The sequence below is a fragment of the Mauremys reevesii genome, linkage group 3 (assembly GCF_016161935.1).
Source record: "Mauremys reevesii isolate NIE-2019 linkage group 3, ASM1616193v1, whole genome shotgun sequence".
Classification (NCBI taxonomy): domain Eukaryota; kingdom Metazoa; phylum Chordata; order Testudines; family Geoemydidae; genus Mauremys; species Mauremys reevesii.
In genome coordinates this window covers 167,724,390-167,744,477 of record NC_052625.1, presented here as the reverse complement: position 1 = coordinate 167,744,477, position 20,088 = coordinate 167,724,390, and the positions used below count along the sequence as shown (strand labels likewise).

Genomic DNA, 20,088 nt, shown 5'->3' with positions numbered 1-20,088 from the left:
GTTAAGTGCTTGTCTGCATGCTAACAGAGAACTGGGCTCCAGAATAATCAGATCATTTACTAATGTGTATGACAAAGACTGCAAGAATTTATCACTTTACAAATTTGGCTTGTTGTCATATTGTGATCTGGTGGGCCTGTCCACCAGCTTCGGGGATGGGGTGTGTGCGGGGGAAATAGGTAGCCATGGCCAACTCTGTTTTAACCTTCTATGTAGGTTCTTTTATTCTTCTGCCACACAAAAATACACAAATGAATGAAAAGTAACAAAAGTGATGGTCCTGACAGAAGATGCTATACTACTTCCCAACCAGGAGCTCAGGGGTCCCAGCCCTTCCTTCATCTCAAGGGGACCATAGGGCAGACTGGTCAGCCAGCCTGCCTTTCTGCTCCTGCTACCCAGGAAAGTGTTTGTCTCTCCTACCCCCATTCTTTACAGAGCTAGGTCCTCATTTATATCTTTCAGCTGGGAATCAGCGCCAATCATTAGCTACTGATTAGCTGGATCAGCTAGATCACAACACCCACCTCCTGGACTTCTCCTTAGGCTAGGTCGGGTTGTTCCCTGGCTTCGTAGGCCCTTAAAGGGGCAGACCGCTTTGCTACCCATATACATTTTGAAAAACGATTTATTTTCTCTCCCCCGTTGTTTCTTTGATAGAAAAAAAAGTGAACAGACAAAAATAGAAACTGAGGTGGGGTTTACCAAGAGGCCAAGGCAGTTAGGGATGAGTGCATTATGAATTCCTCTTCATTTCTACACTTAATTCAAATTTCAAGCACATATTTCCATAGTAGCACAGGCCTTCGTATATCCTGAATTAGGACTTCCAAACATGCCTTTTTGTATTAAATTATATCTACTGGTTGGGAGAAGACCACAGAGCTCACAATGACACTGCATTTATTTTACCTAGGACTTCAGGCTGGGTTTACACTGAGGTATTTGAGTGAATAGATATTACCCTTGAACTTTCATCAGTATCTAAATTACCTTTATCATTAATTCTTGAAGAATGCAGGATATGAATCTATAACTAACAAATATAGACAAAACGTAACCCCATGCCTAGGTTGTGACATAGGTCCAATGCTATCAGGTATTTCATGACATCTGATATAAAACATCTTAATGACTGAGAGCTCTGATTCAGGATATACTAAGCACTACATAACTGTAGCCTCACAACTTGCCCAGCTCCATCAAATAGGGGACAGACTGTGGATGTGGAAGAAAAATGAAAAAATCTGGGAAGGTAGACGTGGATGATAAACCATTTTTGTGTTGTCATTTTATATGTGTATCCACTGGAGAGTCTTACACAGTGGTGCACAATGTGCTGAAAACAGGAACATTTTCTATGCGGGTATGAAATTCCAGGTGTAGCATTAAATTTGCAGAATAGTCAATTCATTGTAGATTATAATGAACAATTTTCTGTAAACCCATGATTTCTCCTGCTAGAACAAATGGAAAATATATTCATCTATTGAAAAGGTTCTCATACAAAAAACAAGCAACAAAAGATTAATAAGAAAAATGTGTTCCACCATTGTTAAACTTTTCTTAAAATATAAATAGCTTAAGAATCTTTACTTCTGTTCTAAAGCAGTCATGGATTTGTAAATGTCATTCTGAATCTGAGCCAGCAGCCTTTTGGAAGATCTTCATCCCCTAGATTTTAAATCAGTTCTTCTATGCCTGGTACCATCAGGTAGACATTAGTATCTTCCAGTTGCTCCCCTTCAAGGGGAGTGACGTTCTCCTCCCAGCTTGTGTATAAAATGTGGGGTTTTTTTTCAGTTGTTTCTTTAATAGTTATGTAATTTTTGAGTAAAATGTCTTCTCAGGAATTGTTTGCTAAGACTCCCTCTATTAGACAGAAAAACTAGCAAAAAGATGTCACAGAAATGGTACCCAAGATTACTGCTAGAAACTGGTCATTGCAGGTACCTGGAGGCAACAACACATCTCTTCTGAACGTGTGCTACCTCAGTCATGAAGAGCATGGAGAGCTGATGAAAATATGGCTTTTTTTTTTTTTTTTTTTTTTTTTTTTAAAGAGCAGGGACGAGAAAATATTCAGGTTGCTATCTCTGTGTTGGTAAAGTCTTTGTATGCAGGCCTGGGGGTAACCCCTTGTTCTTTTTTTCTCCCAGGACATTTATGCTATTTGAAGAAATCTGCTTCATTCCAAGGGCAAAACATTTGATCTACAGCAATAACCGCATTAATTAAAGTTATCCCTTACAGTGAGGGTTTCACAAGTATTCACAGAGGAGTAAATTCCAGCGAAGAGGATGAGAAATTTTTTTTTCTACCCATTCAAGTGTGAACGTTTTTTGTTTTTTGCTTTAAAAAAAATCAATGGAAATATGATTTATTCTCCTCAACTGACATTTATTTTGACCAATGTTTAATCTCTCAATCTTAGATAAAACAAAAACCACTGGAATTACTACACAAATAAAACTTGATAAACCAAAACACCATAATAAAACCAAGCACTCTTAATGCGGGGAACAAATGCACTGAAATAAATTATTCCCGAGACGTATAGCTCATATCTCTGAGCATTCCCTGCTATTACCTATCTTCAGCTACTAGGAGCACTGTATCTAATTCCTATATAAAGAAAAAAATATATACACAAACTCCAATTAAAGCCACATTTTAAGTTTATATGTCAATTTAGAACAATCAGGAGATAATACAGAAAGATATTCCCAATCCCAAATCTTGAGGTATCAGTTCTGGAGCTTTAACACTGATAACAAAAAAACAAGTTTGATGCTTTGTAAACTATCTTTTGTAGAGCTAAAGAAAAATAAATAAAATCTTCTTACTTTCTTTAACAGACACAGTCTGTGTTATTGCATTATCTACTCTATATTAGTTAATTGTTTTTCACTCCACTAAATATTTTGTAATTAATTTTAACATATGTGATTACAGTTTTTGTCTCTTTTATTAAGAACGGGAATTTATTTTTCTAATTATTTTGGCATTTATGTTTACTGATTATATACGTGACGCACTAACATTTGACTCCTTCATTGCTATTTGTATCGTACTTGGAAGGGCATTTATTTTCATAAAAAAATTAAGTTATTTTACAGATATAACTCACAATACAATTTGAAAGTAAGTAACCTTCATCTGCACAGTATCTAAAGTTATGTGTTTAGCTCATTTTTTTTAAAACTGGGACTGCTAACGTGAGTACAAGCTACATTTACATTCTAGAAGTATACTATTATTTGATTGGGCCATTTTAAATAATGAACAACAAATCACAAAATGATAATAAAATTAATAATGATAATTACTCCAGCCAGGACAGGTTAGGCATTTTAGAACTCAGTGCTCAAAGAATTAAATGTATCCATATTATAAATTTATTTATGAAATGCACAGACCAGTCAAAAAAAATGAAATAACAGCACTGAAAGAATAAAATTACATAGAATATATGTCCATTGTGCATTTTGACAGGCAGTACCAAGAAGTAACAACAATAATACAAGCGTGTGTTGGGGGCAGGCTGTGTGTGTGTGTGGGGGGTGTATGTGAGAGAGAGAGAGAGAGAGAGAGAGAATGTGTGTGTGAGAGAGAAACACAGTGTGTACACTGAGAGAGTGTGAGAGACAGCGCACTCTCTCTTTAAGCACAATATTCACTAGTCTGAAGGCTTGTTCAGTCCATCAGCAGCAGACAGCAGGTCCCACTCGTGATCCAGAGGGAGCAGCACAGACTCCTGTTCTGCCTCCCGCCTCTCCAGCTCACCAGAAACCGGGTATACAGGTGGGGGATGGGAACAATCTGACATCATCCCCTCACACTCTGCACAGCAGACAGGAGGCGCCCAAGAGCAGCTTGGCCAGGGGCAGCTGCAGGCTGGGGGAGAGGGGACAGGAGAAGCAGCAACTGGCCGCAGAACAGCAGGAGGGAGATGGGAAAGGATACCCTTGCTCTGGAGATGCCCCCTTCAGCAAGGTGTCCTTGGTGGTTGCCCAGCCCGCCCACCCCTATGACCAACCCTGAGTAGAGATACGATACAAACATATGGCAGCAGATCAGAGACAAATGTGCCTTAAAGGAGCCAGCTATGTAAGCACCACCAAAAATTTTACTTTCATATCCTAAAGATAAAATTGTTAGCACCTGTTTAGACCTTTCTTTATGTGCATTTGATTCATTTATATGTGTATATATTAACTATTCTTCACAGTCTTTATCTTCAACAAAGAGTGCATCTGAATTCTAAGGCCCAAAACATTGATCCTGGACTAATAAGTAACCCTGTTCAGGAATTTTGTCTGTTATGCTGCAGTCTAACAATCTTGGGCACCTTCATGTCTATAAAACTCCAGATATTCTTGGAAACCATCTCCTTAAAATATATATGTCATACTTATATAAGCATAAATAGACTTGGGAAATTAATAAGGGATGATTGTTACAGAAGATGCTTTCTGTTGGGGAATCAACAGGGAAGAATGATCGTGAGGTAAGAAGGACCCAGTGAGGGGTATTACCTTGAATAACTGTTAGTCCTCTCAGTTGTAAATAATTATAGCTTCACACATAAATCAGGTAAATTGAGAATGTGTGGAAATGACATCAGAACATATATATCTCAGAGAATATTCTTGGCAAAAAAGGTTTCTTTGTCTAAAACCCTGGACAATGACACTGATATGGGAACTTAGTTGGGGAATGGTAAAGTCTTTGTATGCAGTGTCTGTTTTGTTTGGCTGTGTCTGACTCCTTCCAGATACAGTGAAGGAGTCAGACACAGCCAGCTCTTGGTCTGACAACAAAAGGTGGTAATGTATCTCCTCTTACTGCATTGTTTATAGTGTTGTACTAATCTCTGATAATCTTAAGTAATTCCAATTGAGCCTCTTATTTGACAATCTAGAGTCATCTCTAACTCATACACTCAACAAAATATTAATATACATGTAAAAGAACACATGCATTACTACATTTGTAATTATCTCTTCCCCATCCTCTTTCCTTGCCTTGAAAGTATAATTATATTCTAGACTGCAAGGCAGAAAAGTTTAGAAACACAACCATTGTTCTGGGTATTAGATCTCAATTTGTGATTGAAAAACACTGCCATTTCCCACTAGCCTGCAATCTTTTGACCTGTACCAAGGAAAGCTACAAGTCATTCTGCAGGTTACCATTTACTATTATCAGAACAAAATTATAGTAACTCCTAGTAAGGTAGCTGGGTGACTTGGTCACAAAATAGCAGGCAAAATTCAAAGTTGATACGTGCAAATTGACACACACTGGGAAAAAAAAATCCCAACTATCCACAATGATGGAGTCTAAATTAGCTATTACCACTGACGAAAGATCTCAGAGTCATTATGGATAGTTGTCTGAAAACATCCGCCTCAATGTGTAATGGCAATTTAAAAAAATGTTAACAGAAAGTTAGGAACCATTAGGAAAGGGATAGATAATAAAACAAAAAAAATATCATACCACCACTATATAAATCCATGGTATGCCCACACCTTGAATATTGTATATAAAGTTATGGTCACTCCAACAACATATTTTTTCCCTAACCTTATTCTTGGAAACAGGCAAACAAATTTGACTGAAATTTTTCTAAAAAGGGGGGTGGGGGGGAGATACACACGCCATGGAAAATTTCAACCCAAACTGTTAATGTTTGGTAGAGTTAGAAGCAACTGAAAACAGGGTCTTATACTGGAAAGTGGTGAGCCGCCTTAATGGTAGGCAGTGCTACCAGCCGCACCTATAAGAATACAATAAAATTCATGACCTTTTAAAAATATAAATCTTCTGGTTTATTATGTAATTTGAATATTTCCAGGGCATTCAGAATTGTTTTCTTAGTTTAGGACTAATAAGGGAAACCTGCAGAAATTTCCAAAATTTGGTTTGGATACAGCCCCAAAATCTATGTAATTATCTACATCTTATGTTTAAATCTTATCCAAACTGCCTGAATATCTGATATTTGCAATAGAAGTCTTCGTGTTTCCCATTGCACTGGAAATAACATAATTACAGCTTCTCTTTCAGCACTTGGATTTTTGGTCCCAGGAAGAAACAAGAGGTGCAGAAGAGTCATGGAAGTAAAACGTAGCATTGAGAAAAATTAAACACTTTGAAAAAATTAAAAAAACTTGAATAGTTTCTATATAGATCAATTCTAACTCTATCCAAACTAGCTCTTAATTAGTACAATACAATACATTGTTTTTTCTCCCCAGAGGACTACAACTCTGCAGAGGACAGAATTTCCATTTTGCAAAAGAATTTAGAGATTTCACAATCTGGCTTCATTCCAAATTAGCCAAAATAAATAAATAGATATATAAATAAATAAATAAGAAGTAATTTCAAAATAAAAAAATGAAAATTTTGTTCTGAAAATGTCAGAATGGGATGTTTTGTAATTGTTGTAACTTTTGATTTTCATTTTTTTAATGAAATTCTGGCAAAATTGACCCATCTTCACAAAGCATTTCAATTTCAATGGAACTGTATATTCAATGGATGATGGTCTTGTAAAAGATTCTCTAACCAGCTTTGTGTAGGACCCAGTCTCATTCAGTGGACTGCATGGATGATTGCTTAGGGAACTAGTCAGCATTATGTAGTGGATGAGGCTACTGAAGACTCCTTCCTCATTTGGGAGTGGAAGTGACAATGTCTCTAGTGGAATAAGGGGATTGGTGGAAGAGAAAAAAAATGGAGAACACTGTAATATGAGCATATAATTAAAGACTAGATGACCTACTGAGGTCCCTTGCAGTTCTACATTTCTATTATTCTATGATAATACATGCAGATAGGGAACCAAATAAGGATGCATGGACTTGACTTCCCAAGTTCTTTTAATATAGTTTTTGTGCATGTATTTGAATTTAGATTTATGATATAAAATCACTCAGCTCATTTTATTGAAATTCTAAAAATTATAGATGGAACAAATATAATTGTGCACATAGATATGCATGTGCATGCACACACATTTAATCATTTGGGGTTTTTTTTATTATTGCAGATTGCAGTTGTGAAATTTCTCTTTGGAACAAGTCTTGTAATCCAGTAAGTTACTGAGTGGAAACTCCAACAGCTTCTATTCATTATTTTTCTTATTTTGTTCAACTGACACAATGTGGCCTGAGGGAAAGCCACTGGATTCCAGGTTTTGAGTTTGTTTGTGTGTAAGGGTAAGACAGTGAGTTTGAAAGAGTTTCAGAACTTTGTTTTCACTCCTACGCTCTTCTAGATGTTTGAGTTATTGTACAATATGAAGTAGACTAGATTCAACTTAAGTTCAAGATTCTATTACATTCTTATTTAACACTTTTATTCAGGATTTAGAAATTAACTTTTTCTCTAATTAAGATCTTTACCTTCAGCTTCCAACTCTCACTATTTCCTACCTCTTCACAATCATTTAGGTAGAAAACTTTTACAACTCACAACTAAAACTGAGCAATGCAACATATTTACAATAATAGAATTGTCTAGATGCCAAAACACTATCATGACTGAGAAACTTTTTTTACTATCTATTCTTCCACTCTGCAAGGTCTGACTTATTCTTCCCAGTAATCAAATGCTGGCCAGATATGCTAAATATTGAAGCTGACAAATATGAATGATAGTAACAATAATAATAAACCATGAAAATAAAAATAACCACACATAGTCCTAAATCCATACCAGGGGACTGAGTCTATATCAACATCAGGACACCATTGGGAAGATGGGTGCAAAAATTGAAGGTTGAGGGCTCTTTTGGATCAGTTATTAAAAAACCCCCAAGAGTTCCAGTTCAAGGTAATCACTTCATTGACATCAGCTTTCTCTAGAGAAATACCTACTTTTTAGAACTCCAGGAATCCTGATATGGAAAATTCATTTCAGACACCTGGTATTTTGCCATTGTTAGATCTTTCCACCTGTTCCCAAATGTAGTTCCTTCTTTAAAAAAAAAAAAGTTTCTAGCTTTAAACTCAAATAGGAACAAATAGGTTTCTGGAAGTTATTGTTTTGGCATTGAGTGAAAGACACGGTTTTGTCCACTGTACATTTGACCATCCCTGCTTAAATTGTGTGGGGAAGTGTGATTCTCATTTATTCTATACAGATACAAAAGGCTTTTTTTTTCCTGGGGAGGAAGAATAAGAAGAGGTACCTGGCTTCTGTCTTATCACTGTTTGATATTTGAAACCTTGGCAGGTTTGGTGGGTAGTTGAAAAGCCTTTACTTGTGGATTGGCAGTGTATGGAAAATAAAATAACTTTGTTTTGATTAGATGCAGGCAAGCAGGTTATCTTATACAGTATGTCTAAGTCTCATTTGAGAGGATGGAGTCACCTTGTGTGAGGTTAAGTCAAACTCTTATGACCAGATTTTCAATTCTGGACATTACATTTTAGATCTTCAATCATGAAATGAGGACTTTGCATTCTTCATCTCTCAGAACAGCAGGGAAAACTGAATGTGACAGTGCTTATTTGTGATAACTGTTTTCCACCCAAAATCAAGAGAAAGTGGGCTGCCTACAAAGGGGGAGAACACTGTAAAATGTATGAGGATTAGAAACCGACTGAAAAGGAAACAACCTTATTATGGGACACAGGATCAGAGGAATATTTGTATTCAGCTCAATTCTCAACATGGAAATGAGCACTCATGAAGTCACAGCATGTGTTGTTTCCTCTGGTGACAGGAACACAATGGTGCAGTGGTCAGCCTCTGCAAGGAGACTACCCTGATTGTTATTCAGATACTGTGCTGTATTGCTTTTTATTTAAACTTGCAATCTATCAGCTTTACCAAACAACTGTGTCTGTATCTTTTATTGTTTGTCATTCTGTGACATTAGTAAGATTCTATTTTAATTTGAATATCAATTTAAGGTTAAATACAGCTGACACAGTAGCACAGAACACTAGTACTTTACACTAGAATGACATAGGCTTCCTGCTGATTAGAAAACAAGAATGTTAAGTCCAGCTGTGGGAGTGCCTGACGCTCCATCCTGTTCCCTCCAAAACTCCTAAAGGTGTCTCGGCAAGGAAAGTTTTAATTGGGGAGAAAAAAATCCAGGCAACTATAACAGAAATTATAAAAAACAACACTGACATTTTTGATCCAAACAAATAAAGGTCACAATGGAGTAAGTTGTGGCTATTCCATATGGCATTTTCAAGCTTATATCTTTCCACCTGGTGCTTCATTGATGTCTTCCAAGCTTGGGAACTTAAAACAGCTGAAAAAGGCCTCTTACATTCTTTGGACCTTTTTAGTCCTTCCACTGCTGTTCAATAAAATTCAGAGCAGAGACAAAGTAAAACTCTGAAACATTTTGCTGAACTGTGTTTAAAAAGGATTAAAACAATAACAGAGGGGAATATGTACACATCTTTGGATTAATTCTTGAGGCTAAAATGATCCATTAATCATCTTGGCAGAAGAAACTTTTTACTTCACAACTTTTTGGTAGATAAAGGACACTTAAAAATAGACCAAGCTAAAGAAATTTAATTTATTGTTTGAGGGTAGATACTTGACACCAACCAGCCTAAGGCTTTGTTTTTGTTCTCCCCCACTAAAAGAAAAATGATCACAGTCAATTCCTGCAATACCAATGTGGATGCTTTCTATACACTGTAACAGACATTCCCTCTCCCACATTTCCACACTTAGAAATCATAGAAATGATGGTTGAAAGGGACTTCAAGAGGTAATCTAATCCTCCATCTCCTTGCACTGAGGGGCAGGATCAACTATACCTAGACCATCCCTGAAAGGTGTGTCTAAACTGGACTTAAAAATCTCCAGTGATGGGGATTCCACAGCCTCCCTAGGTAACCTGTTCCAGTGCTTAAATACCCTTTCAGTTAGGAAACTTTTCCTAATATCTAACCTAAATCCTTGCTGCAAATTAAGCCAATTACTTCTTGTCTTTCCCTTGGTGGACATAGAGAACAATCCCTACTTCAATTGTATATATAGTGGTTTACGTATAGTTATGTCTTAAAAAAACCAAAGAAACAAGGCTACAACTTTTCTTCTATCCCCAAACCCAGGCACTGCCAATTCTACAATATTGCTAAACTGCTACCACATTTGCTCCTGCAGGTCATAGCAGCCTTAGCCGATCAGGGCTAGGTTGAAATGCTAGTCTAATGTTTACTGTCCATGTATTGTGGAGTACAAAGTACTTCAGGATGACTGGTTGATAACAACTTGAACCTTGAGGAATCAGGATCTTCCCATTTATCTCACTCCTAGCTGGGATATACCACAGGTCCCTCCATCATCCTACTGAACACTGAACCTCCATCCACTGTATTATATCTGTTCCTCCAGAATTATCTGTAGTTAATTACTGATCAAGGAGAGAGATCACTACAAAATTTTAATCTTCAGTTACAACTTTTCTTGCCTTCCTGAGCCTTCCTACCTAAATGATTTGACTGATAATTGAATTCCCCATATATTTGATGCCAAGATCTGCCCACATTCTGACTAGTACAAGGCATAATTGTATACTTACTAAGTCTATGGATTTCTGTATCACTGTTTTGCTAATGAGATATTGAAAACTAAGATGAGTACCATTTTTCCCATTTTTCTGCTTTTGGGTCATTCAACTCACTTATTATGGTGTTTTTAATTTCAGCATCATATAAAGAGCCCCAGAATGTTAAAAAGCAAAAAAAACATTTGCACAAACACCAGAATTGAGTTCAGTGTTGTTAATCATGCGATTTTGGTAGTTCTAAAATCAGATGTTATTAATTGCTTCATTACTGGTTTTGCGTATAGATGACTGAAAAAAGGACCACAAAGACGACATGTTAATGGCAGGTGATATACTCTTTGTGGGCATCTAAAACTGAGAAATCAGATATAGATTCGATGGATTTATTTGGCATTAGATTTATTAAGCCAACAACTACCAGATCCCTTTAACAGTCTTATAGTAGTCACCAGTCTATTTTATTCACTTTACAGAAAAACAAGAACAACACAAAACAGAACTCCTGACCTTATAAAATTTCCACTCTGTTAGAAAATTTATGATAAAGTTCTAGTGTACAGAAAACAAGGGACTCCATGCTCACTTTTACAAATGCACTTGCACCCACAGATGAGTGAAATCTACCTACATGAAATATTCCTTAGTTTCCCCTAATACTGCAGAATTTCTTCCCTATGGGTCCATGGAGTTTAAGTTTACTGCAACTGGAGGAAGCAGGACTACAGTGAAAGGAGACAAGGGAGGAAAAGTGGCAATACTCTCTTGGATCTTCTGCCCCCAATCCATGAAGGAAGTCAGCGTCAGCACAAGTTCATACAGACTGAGGTTAATTTTCTCTGTATGCTGCAGATCCCCACCTTAAGGAGAGTTCTAAGAGAAGCAGCAGAGAGAGGAAACCATGCAAGCACAGTTTCCATTACTCCCAATGACCACTGCAGAAGTTGGTGGGGCAGGATAGTGGAGAGGAGACACAAGTAAACTTGCCTATAGGCCTCTTACTTTCTGCTGAACTTATGAGATCCCTGGATTCTGGACAGGATCACCATCTTTTTCTACAGGGTCAGAGGCAAACTGGGCAACCATGTGGTTAAGAACTCTTATGAGATTCATCAGTTTTTCAGCTCATGGTATTACCTCTCCCTTACATGAGTTATTCTTGTTTATGAGACAATGAGGCCCAAAGTTCTTTTCTTTTAAGCCCTAACTTTTTTCTTCCTACGTTTGGTTGCTCAGGTTAAGTGCCCACTTTTAAAAATCTGACTCATTTCTGCCAGAGTAAGACACTAATATACTCAATCAGTAGTACAAATATGTCACATTTTCTTTTTTTTTTAATCAATCCCCACTGTTCTGTTCACCAAAGAATAATGCTTTCCTAATGTGCAAAGATTCAAAATATTGCTTTTATTAATGTACTTAAATTCTTCACCAACCCAGCTGTGTATGAAATTAAAATGTAATCTCATAAACACTAGAGAGACTAGGTACTAATATTCCTCATTTTTGTGAGAAACTATGTCAGCCAACTAAAATGGTTACATATCTCTCTTTAAAACAAACACCCTTCCTCTCACCCTCCAAAACGGAATGTTTTTTTGTGAGCTACTTACTGGTGTATGTGAGCTGAAATCCTTGGTCAGTATCAGATCCATTGGTATTAAATTCTATCCACAAATGGTTAGAGGTGCTATTCAGGATCAGTCCCATCAGTTCATTTTTAGTGAAGACCCCCAGAGGACGAGAAGAACTGTCTTTTCCATCATACACCTTGTAAAAATCAAATCACAGCATGAAACTCTTTGTTATTTTTCTAGTAATTGAATTAGTTTAATTTATTTTTAAACAATAGCTATGAAGCTGCTTCTAAGATAGATAGCCTTTTCTTACAACCAGTTCCTAAACAATCTGTAATCTTGGCACAGAAAAGACGTTTTTCTTAAATGTCTTTCTTAGTTTTGCATTCAGATGAAAGACAAAAATATTCCACAATATATATATAATCCATATATATACACAAACATTTTGTGAGCTTATCTGGAATAAAATTAATATTTATACATGGATCTATCCTCAGAGGTTTCATAACCTCACTCTTTTTCCCCCCCATAATCCATTTACAAAGGCTGAAAAGGTTTGTGACATTTCAGTCAAGGGTGTCTTTTCTAAAATCATTGTCAAAGGAGGGATGAGGTGAACCTTCTTCCACTCTGTTCCCTCATGTCTGAATGTATTAAAAGCCAGATTGAGGTACTGAAGCCAAACTGTCACTTTTTATTTCAGACTCTGTGCCTGAGGTAATAATTTGATATCACATCAGAGAGATGTATGCTTCACTATCCAAACAAACTACAGGGAAGTTCGTTTTTAATATGCAACAGGAAAAATCAACAACATTAACCACTATGCTTTTAAAATTGTTTAGTCAAAGAAATGTGCTTTTGACTGGCCATGAACACAGGACTTATACTTATACTAAGGGAACCTGGTATTGATTTCGGATTTTTTATGTTTTCCTCTAGTATTAAAAAAAATAATAATCAAGGCCATCAAGTCCCCAAATGGTCCCCTGTGGTATTTTTGAGGACACTAAATGAATTCAGTAAACTATTTTTTTTCTTATTATTACATAAAGCATATGTACTTTCATTGAATTTATGCTTCCATAAAAAGATTTATTCCCTATGAGAATATTTGAACAGGATCAGTGAAAAAATGTGTTTCTACAATAAGATGACAACTCTATACATTTGGTTTCTAATGTACAATAAAAACTCTACCCTGATTACCCAGTTTTGCTGTGTTACCTAATGTGACTGCAGCTGAGCTGTATAAGAATCCCTATTTGTGTTCCCTTTTCCTTAAACTTTGTCTATTCGTCTGTGTATCCTTAGGCTGGTCTACACTGGGAATCTGCCCTGATTCCAGCCCTCAATGATCAGTCATCTGTTTAATTGCACCTCTGCAGATTGCTAGTTTAGACAAGGTAAGTCATCATTTGCACCAGGATGGTGTATTACTGCTTGAAACTAAAACAAGATGCATTGGTGAAAATCTATTTATATTGTCTAAACTGGGGAAGGTTGTACTAAAACGGCCACACTGGTGACTGACTGCCAATAGCTGGAATTGGAAAAATCCCCATGAGATCTTTGGGAATGAATGTCTGGAAAGTGCTTAGTTCATCATGACCACCAACAAATTAATATGGATATTGATTTCTGGACAGGTCTATGAGATGAAAGCTGATTAGCTTGATAAAAATGTTTAGATGTAAAGAATGAACTTACTGACTGTAAAAGTAAAGATGCATGTGAACAATGCATTATTCAGGGCTTTACCTGTGCAATATGTAGAGCACACAGATATGTATTAACCATAGTACTAATGAGAATTTCATAGATTGCATCTTGGGCCCTACAGGCAGACATATCGCTGCACCCACACAGAGCCCCCATTAAACTCAATGAGTTCCTGCTAATGTGTCTGTCCTTGAAGGACTGGAACCATGGGTAGCATGCTAAGAATATCTCACAAAATGTGTCCAGCTCTTCATATAGTGGTGTTGTGCTGATATGACCCAGGACAAACTACAGTTCTTTTAACATTTTAATTAAAAATTATGTATCCGAGGATTGTAAATCTGTTGTGAAAACTGAATTCATGTATAGAGGCACTGTGGAATTTATTTTAAAACATTTTGATCAAATACATTTTGCAATTCACTGGGTTTCTAAAAGGCAAAATATATTTTGCCTGTTTTTAGACATCATGTGAATTACCTTTATTTAATGTCATGGGTACCACTTGCAATTATTAGTTTAAAAAAAGTGATCTGGTTATTAGTCTTTGAAAGAGGGGAAAAAATAGCTGCTATCTAGGAACTCACAACTCACTACGGTTTTACAGCAAGTTTCTATGTATAGGATTATGGTAATCATAATGGCTTCACATAAAGGAATGATAAGACATTTACTGAGACGTCCCCTCTGTAAAGGTCTCCTCTCCTGCTTACCTCTGTGTTAGGCCTGGTCCACACTAGGACTTTAATTCGAATTTAGCAGCGTTAATTCGAATTAACCGTGCACCCGTCCACACCACGAAGCTATTTAATTCGACATAGACGGCTCTTTAGTTCGACTTCTGTACTCCTCCCCAACGAGGGGAGTAGCGCTAAATTCGACATGGCCATGTCGAATTAGGCTAGGTGTGGACGGAAATCGACCTTAGTAGCTCCGGGAGCTATCCCACATTGCACCACTCTGTTGATGCTCTGGACAGCAGTCCGAGCTTGGATGTTCTGATCAGGCACACAGGAAAAGCCCCGGGAACATTTGAATTCCTTTTCCTGTCTGGCCAGTTTGAATCTCATTTCCTGGTTGGACATCGGGGCGAGCTCTCCAGGAGAGGAGTTCATGCAATCTCTGAATAGAAAGAAGGCCACAGCATGGACTGACCGGGAAGTCTTGGATCTGATCAGTGTGTGGGGCGAGGAGTCTGTGCTTTTGGAGCTGCATTCCAAAAAACGGAATGCAAAGACCTACGAGAAGGTCTCCAAAGCCATGAGAGACAGAGGATACAGCCGGGATGCAACGCAGTGCCGCGTGAAAATCAAGGACCTGAGACAAGGCTACCAGAAGACCAAACGGACACTCCAGAGCCTGCCACCACTGGCCCACCAGTGACCGTGGACTCTGACGATGGGATAGTGTCGACGACCAGTGTATCTGCAACCGCCCTCCACCGCCACAAAGTCCCATACCCCCCTCACCCAAAATAACCAGAAGGAGGGGCACCAGGGGCCGTGAAAACTGTCACTGCACCCCAGCAGAGTGCTCAAGTACCCAAAAGCTCTCATACCCTCAATTTTGAGAAGTCCTTCCCTTCCTGACTCACCCAAGCCCCAATACAAGTTTCATCCCCTAACTGTCTAATTAATTATTAAAAATACTTTGCTGTTAATTACTGTTTCTGTCATGTTTTTTTACATAACACTGTGTTTGAAGGGGGGTGGGGGGGAAGGGGGTTGGTAATTGCATAGGACGGTCACCTTTACCAGGGTACAGACACGGGGGCAGGATCAGCAGCAGGTCACACACACAGTGCAGTCAATAGGCACCCTGGTCTGTATGGGAGGTGGTTTCCAGGTTCTGTGTGGGTGCGGGGGGTACGTGACTTTGTAGCGGGGGAGGGTGGTTACAGATCTTATGCAGCGGTCCTTGTCCTGGACCGCAGAGTCATGCAGCAGAGGAATCTGTATCCGTCCTCCTCCGCCACAAGGTCACATAGCCCCCGCACACAGAATCCCAAAAAGGAGGGATGGCAGGCTCCGTTGAAACAACCAGTCCGGCACTGCGGACCACTCTAGGAGCAGGAGCCTGTCATTCCTCCAGTTTACAGGCGGTCTTTACATCACCGCACACCCTACGCAGCACAGTCTGCATCCCAGTTTCAACCCTTTAACGCAAAGTCATTAATAAAGAAACCTTTGTTAAGTAACAATGGAACATGTATTTTATTTTTACACGTGTGTTGGAAGTGGGGGAAATGGGGTATGTAACTGCAGAGGATAGTCAACAGTAACTGGGTAAAGAAACAGGGGCAGGTTCAGCTTCTCTGTAAAGAAACTGAACAGTCACAGGTCACGCTGCTCGCTGCTCGCTGGTACTTGAAGAGCTCCTTGTCGCTGTCCAAGGCGCCTGTATAGGGCTTCATGAGCCAGGGCATTAGCGGGTAGGCTGGGTCCCCGAGGATCACTATAGGCATCTGCACATCCCCAACAGTTATTTTGTGGTCCGGGAAGAAACTACCTTCCTGCAGGCGTCTAAACAGACCACAGTTCCTGAAAACACGCGCGTCATGAACTTTGCCTGGCCACCCGACGTTGATGTTGGTAAAACGTCCCCTATGGTCCACCAGTGCTTGCAGCACCATTGAAAAGTAGCCCGATTTCTCAGCAGCTGACTGTGGAAGAGGTGGACGATAAGGTGCGAGGAGGTGAAAACGGCCATAACTGCAGTGGGCTCCATGCTCGCAGTGCTGTGGCGTCCGCGCTGTCACTGACCAGAAAAGTGCACGAACAGATTGCCCGCAGGCTCTTTCAGGGAGGGAGGGTGTGATTGACGGTTCAATGATGACAGTTACCCAAAACCACTCTCGACACATTTTTTCCACCAGCAGGCATTGGGGGCTCTACCCAGCATTCCAATGGGCAGCGGGGACTGCGGGATAGCTTCCCACAGTGCACTGCTTCCAAAGTCGACGCTTGCCCCGTTAGTGTGGACTCACAAAGTCGAATTAGTGTCCTTAGTGTGGATACACAAATTCGACTTTGTACGGTCGATTCCACAAATTCGACTTAAGTTGAATCGAACTACTCTTGTAGTGTAGACATACCCTTAGAGATACTCTTATCATCACCACTGTGCTTTGGTATGATAAGCTATATAGTACTAGTTCCCAAACTTCACTTTGACACACCTTGAAGCACCATTGCATTAACTAAAACTGAGATGACTGGAAACAATGAAGAAAGAGCAGTAATAAAGCAACTGCTTATTTTACTTAAGTAATTTGTTTGTCCTATGGTTGCTATCATTAAATAGATTCTATCAACTAGTTGATAGTTCCTAGTTTGCTTTTACCTCAGAGTTATTTGTGATAATCTCTTCAAAAATATAATGCATTTCTCTTTTGATCCTCATTATCATTTATTACGTTTCAGTACACAAGTGTGTGCAAAAGTGGTTTACAAAAAAAGTAAGAGACAGGATGAAATCTTGGCCCCACTGAAGTAAATGGCAAAACTGCTATTGAAGTCAATATGCTCAGCATTTCAGGTATAGTTCCTAGAGCGAATAGTTTACAATCTGCATTTTAGACATGACAAAATTAAAGATGTTAAATTAATAAAGTGGGGATTAGAGGAAGAATGGGTTAGAATTACAATAACAATTTAACCTAGTGATGTGGTTTAGGTATTTTCACATAACCGTGGTTTTTTGTTTTTTTTTTATTTGAATCCTCATCCCCTGCCCTCCAAGCTACAATCATTCCCTTCCCTACGTTTTCAAACTTTGGCCCAAACATGCAAACCTTTACCCACATGAGTACTCCTTAATCACACAAATAGACCCACTGAAGTCAACAGTCTTGATCCTATATCCCTTATTCATGTCATTAGTACTTACTCATGCAGGTAATTCTAATAAGAACATAAGAACGGCCGTACCGGGTCAGACCAAAGGTCCATCTAGCCCAGTATCTGTCTACTGACAGTGGCCAATGCCAGGTGCCCCAGAGAGAGTGAACCTAACAGAATCTTTTCTAGTGCTAGAATATCTTTTTTTGAGGTGAGGAGAATGATGTTAATCAATAACACCCTGGTAAACTGGTTTGTTTTGTTGTGAAACAATTAATTCCTATATCTAGGCATAACTCCTACAATTATCAATGATGCCGGCAGTAAAGCTGGTCCCATTTTTTTTTCCAAATTAAAATATTTTTCCCAGAAACATTCTAATCTTTAAAAAAAAATGATTTTTTTAATGGAAACTATTTTAAAATTAGCATTTTTTTAGTTTGCTCATTTGTTTTTCATTTTCCTTTTTGACGTTTTCATTTCCAATTTGAATGGTCAGCTTAGTCACATAGAGAGCTTTTCATTAAATCTCATGTTTTTATTTTTGAATAGCAACATGAAAAAAAAAGTACTAATTTCAAAAATTCCTGTTGAGCCAAAGGGAGTTTACACATCATGTTTTTGAAGTGTGCCAAAATGATGGCTTTTGTTAGGTCTTACCCTATAGGATGATAATTTCCTTAAAATATATAACTAGAAATCATAATTTAAAAAATAGAATTGTTCAAATACTGGGATTAGACAACATACAAATGTTTCTCTTTATAACTCTTGGGAACTAGCTAGCTGAGATAATTGAATATGGGCTATAGAGCCCTTCACCAATGTTATTGCTTCTACTCCTGGAGGAATTCTATGCTACTGCATATGCACCAAATTCATATCCCCCCCACAGATTTATTTTTTCTTTTCAGAATATAGATTCTGCTGGAGAGGTGCTGCAGATACATCTTTTGGCCACCAGGGGCTGCTGTGGTGCCAGGAGAGAGGGCAGCCAATCGGTGGAGAGGGACAGGGAAGAGGCTGTGCTCCTCACAGCGGGGCCAGGAGAGGAGGCATGGGACAGACAGCGCGAGGTACAGAGGGCTGCAGGGGGATCACAAGGGCTAGTGGAGGTGGGCAGACCAGGGCGCAGGCTCAGGAGCTAGTGGGGTGACAGCATTGATCCTGGGGCTGAATGGGAGGGGGCATGTAGGGCCACAGTGGGATGGGGTAGGGGGTTCAGGGTCACAGGGGGATGAGGGTGGGAGGGTGCAGGACCACAGGGGGATGGGTGGTAGGGAGCTCTAGGGACACAGGGGATTGGGGAAGGGGTTCCACGGACCCAGTGGGAGGGGAAAGGGGCTGCAAGGACATCGGGTGATTGGGGCAGATGTGCCTGACTGAATGGGAGAGGCCAGGGGTCAGCCAGGGGCTGCATAGAGGAGGCTCCCCAACTCCCTAAGAATCCTCCTGTCCCTCCCCTCCAAAACCCTATTCCATACTTCTCCCACCCACACCCAACAATCCTCCAGGTTGACTCTCAGGCTCCTTCCCTCTCCCTCAGCTCCTCCATTACCCCTGAGCCCTTTGCACTGACTTCTGAGGGATACTGAAAATACATTTCTGTATTGTAGTTTAAATGAATTACTCAAAGTTCTGTATTAATATGCCTAGTAAGGAATCTGTTGGTCCAAAAAAATACAACCATTTCCTGAATCTTTTTCTTCTTTTTGTCTGTATTGTTACAGACATACTTGATGAAAGGTATTTTGAAATAAATTACAAAAATAATTGAAACTGGCATGATTATATTGTATTATTTTGACAAATAAAATATTCAGAATTTTGCAGAATTTTAAAATACTTTGTGGAGAATTTTTCCTTTTTTGGCGCAGAATTTCCCCAGGAGTAAGCTTCTCAAAGTTAAACTCCAGCTTTGATCAATATGGATTTTAAAGTCCTTACAAGCTGATGTCTGTTCTGTGAACTGTGTAAGTTATCTGGTGCTTGGAGTCCAATATTTAGTGGACAGCTTTCCATATTGTAGAAAATACTGTCAACACTGGACATTTTATTGAAAGTCTCTATTAAGAGGTCCATGCTAGGAGACCATAATGCCAAGGACCAACACACAGAGAAACTTCATACCGTTCAGGGCTGAGGCATGTTTGCTGAGGCCGTGTAGGAAGCTTATACTTTTATTGTTCATGCTATGCTTAATTTGTGGGAAAAGACAGGGTATCAGCTTCCAATGTCACCATTTAAACAAGCTGAACAACAGATGTTAATTCAAAAAAATCCATTATACTAGTGTACATTTTTATTTATATTGACAATGGAAAGGAACAGTTAATACTCTGCTCTAAAATCATCTTTCTGTGCCTAGGTTTTTCATGATCATGTT

The 20,088-nt window shown here is 38.8% G+C and overlaps 1 protein-coding gene across 16 annotated transcripts in view; it reads right to left on the bottom strand.

Moving 5' to 3' along the window:
- The window catches only part of CSMD1 (CUB and Sushi multiple domains 1), a 1,616,238-nt gene that overhangs the window by 398,382 nt on the left and 1,197,768 nt on the right, over window positions 1-20,088 (bottom strand). For all 16 annotated transcript variants that reach the window (XR_005595828.1, XM_039529053.1, XM_039529047.1 and 13 more), the window contains one exon: window positions 12,175-12,331. Coding sequence is in view for 15 of the 16 variants with exons in the window: in XM_039529053.1 (XP_039384987.1) it covers window positions 12,175-12,331 (157 nt within the window). In the remaining variant the exon portion in view is untranslated. The remainder of the gene's footprint in view (window positions 1-12,174; window positions 12,332-20,088) is intronic.